Source organism: Cryptomeria japonica, chromosome 6 (genome assembly GCF_030272615.1).
Source record: "Cryptomeria japonica chromosome 6, Sugi_1.0, whole genome shotgun sequence".
Lineage (NCBI taxonomy): Eukaryota > Viridiplantae > Streptophyta > Pinopsida > Cupressales > Cupressaceae > Cryptomeria > Cryptomeria japonica.
Genome location: NC_081410.1, coordinates 444,706,367 through 444,709,309, shown reverse-complemented (window position 1 = coordinate 444,709,309; position 2,943 = coordinate 444,706,367). Strand labels below are relative to the sequence as shown.

Sequence of the window (2,943 nt, the reverse complement as noted above, 5' to 3'; positions counted from 1 at the left end):
TCGTGATTCCACAATCCGCTTTTGGCCTATTCTTGGTGGAGACCCCGAGAGGAGTATAATTCTATCTCTTCCCTTTTCTCTTTTCCACCCTAGTAAAAGAGCTATCCTCTTCCATGTCAATTTCTTCAAAGGTCATATTTTCTTTATCCTCTCCATCCCTAGTTGCAAATATTTTTTGGGAAACTTTGAGATCAGGAACATTTCAATCCATCTCAGCTAGGGTGTAAGTATAGCCCATTTCACTCAGATTATCCTTGTTGCTCAGAGATTTACCCACTGTATTAGGAAAGGTATATTTAACCACCCTAGGAGTATTTTGGTCAAAATGGAATGTGGAATGATCCAGACCTTGACCATCACCAAGAACATTAGGAATCTCTGGCTCATCATTCTTTCATCTATCCCCTTAGGAATCCTCACTATTCTCAGCTGATCCATTTGAGCCCTTATTCCTCCCAAACTACTTACCATCCATTTCAACATATTATTGATTATGGCCTTTATTAGGTTCTAACTTCCTATTGCCATTAGTTGGACCAGATTTACCATTATTCCTCCCATCATATTTCCCTTTTGTATGCACAACTCTATCTTTTTCATATACATTGTTCAGATTCGAAGTCCCATGGTGCTCTTCAACATTAAGACCTTGTTTAGGGTCTAACTTATTGCAAGCATCCTTATCCAAGGCACCATTAGTATGTTTAGCTAGCCATAAGAGGGCATGTTTTAGCCCAATACCCAAAATTTTTACAATGAAAGCAGACAAAGGGAAAAGTTTCAAACTCTATAGGCTAAATCTATTTTCCAAGCTTAGAAACTATATCAATGGAGGAAGGCAAATTAGTAGCTTGGACTATTCCAACACAAATCCTTGGAAACGCCATCATCTTCCTAGCTGCCATCATGGCATCAATAAATAAGAGCTCACCAAAAGAGCTCAAAATACCCCTAAAAATATCCCCATTATAGTATTTCAGTGGTAACCCAGGAAGCCACAACCAAACCAGTACAACCTCAAAATGGGTGCTTGAAAGATCCAAATTAGGGGTCCATTTTTTTAGAGCCATGAAAGGTTTATCGATAACCCAAGGCCCTCCACATAAAATGGTCGCAATGTATTTTTCACAAGAAAAAGAAAAAGAGAAGAATTCTTTCGACATAGCCGAAACTTCAACCTGGCCCTTAAGCTTCCACTTTTTTCTCACAAAAGCCCTAACCACTTCAATATTAGGTTTGAAACCCATGAACTTTCCAACCATAATTAAGGCCATCATATAAATGTTATGATCAATCATAGAGTCTGGCACAAATATAACAAACTTTCCATTACCTGGGTCTAAGATGTTGTTGACAAGGGGGATAACAAATTTACCAGTGGGTTTAATCCCAAAAAGAGATACCCACTGCTTTGTATGCTCCTCATTATTCTTCTCCTTCAAAAACACCTCGCGGATAGACCAACCTTTTCAAAGTCCTTCCCTTCAAGAATCTTTACTTTGGAAACAAAATAAGTCTTATCCTAGGATTTAAAAATTTCATTTGGGACCCCTGCCTGAACATCCTTTTTAGACCCACATGGGTTAGGGTCATGGGTCAACTTACCTCCTGGTTCCAATGGAAACCTTATAACATGATTCCCTAGGTCCCCATCCTCTGAATTTGTGTTCTCCTGTTCTTCTTCTTCTCCCTTTTCTATAGCCCCCATATTATGATAAACACCTAGCTCCACTATCAGGGATCTAGCAACATTCAAACCAAAATTCTGCCACTTGGAAGTCTAATGATTTATCATATGTTACTTGATGCAATTGTAAAGTGAAAAGGTATTCTCTAGTTATAACATTAACCATACAAGCTGGATCAATGAGCAACCCTCGTGAAGGTATGCCTTTGATTCTCGTAGTGATATATAATGAGCCATAAAATGCTTATATAGTGAGCCATCAAATGTAATGCATAATTCCTTAGCAGGTTCAATTTTATCAATAAGGTTTACTACATTATTATAATCAAGGCCAAGATCAGTAAGAGAGAAGGTAAGACGATTAGTCTCAATCACATTAGTGGAATGTGAAGGTAAAGGATAGTGAAAATTTGAAGATTTTGATTTGGAGGAGCTACAAATTTGTTTCCTTTATCATTCACACCAACCACATATATGGTATTCTTATCAATCAAGTCTTGAATATTACTTCTTAAGGAATAATACTTTTTAGTGTCATGACCGGGTTGATGATGATATTGGAAAAAAGATTTGGAATCAAAGTAAGGTGACAAAGGCTTTGATGTATCAAGTGGTTTAATAGGGGGAAGATTCAACACATTCCTTTGTAACAATTGCATCATAATACTATGCTAAGATTCATTAAGAGGAGTGAATTCTTTTCTAAAATACTTGGACAAAGGAGGCACCCTCGTTGTTGTAGTTTCTACTTAAGTGTTTTTATTGTCATTTAAATTGATGAATCCCTAATTTGGTTTGAATTTCACAAAACATTGTTGAGCAATTTCCTTTTAACAGTTGGAGCCATTGAAGGAGACTGCTCCAATTGACTCATAGTAAGGTGATAATTGTGAAGTACTGCACACAACTGCGTAAAGAAAGTAAACTCATAAAAGAGAAGTCTATCTATAATGTCTTTTTGCAAATTAGAAATGAAAATTATTTGAATATCTTGATTAGGCTTAGGAAAAGAAATTTGTGAATACAAATTTTTATATCTACCAATAAAATCAGTCACTTTTTCTTTAACACCTTGCTTACAATGCATCAAATCAGAAAAAGTAATCTTAGGACCAATATTATTGTGAAATTGTTGAATGAAAGCATTAGCCAATTGTTGAAATGAATTAATAGAATAAGGAGGCAAAGAACATTACCATTGCAAAGCTTTATCCCTAAGCGTTCTAGTAAACAATTTATCCAAAAGTCTCTGGTCA

The 2,943-nt window shown here is 36.1% G+C and overlaps 1 protein-coding gene across 1 annotated transcript; it reads right to left on the bottom strand.

Annotated features, from left to right (window-relative positions):
- Positions 1–800: 800 nt before the first annotated feature.
- LOC131876644 (uncharacterized) lies at positions 801–1,708 on the bottom strand. The gene is made up of 2 exons (XM_059222087.1): positions 1,606–1,708; positions 801–1,303 (listed from the first exon to the last, which is right to left on the bottom strand). The coding sequence occupies exons 1-2, from the start codon at positions 1,706–1,708 to the stop codon at positions 801–803; spliced, it is 606 nt and encodes a 201-aa protein (XP_059078070.1).
- Between the last annotated feature and the right edge of the window lie 1,235 nt (positions 1,709–2,943).

Bases quoted from the DNA above. Each gene is read 5' to 3' on its own strand.
- LOC131876644 (XM_059222087.1), bottom strand. From the start codon at position 1,708: ATGGGGGCTATAGAAAAGGGAGAAGAAGAAGAACAGGAGAACACAAAT. The intron at 1,304-1,605 runs GTAAGTTGACCC...TATTTGTGCCAG, and splicing joins GTTTCCATTGGAACCAGGAG to ACTCTATGATTGATCATAAC.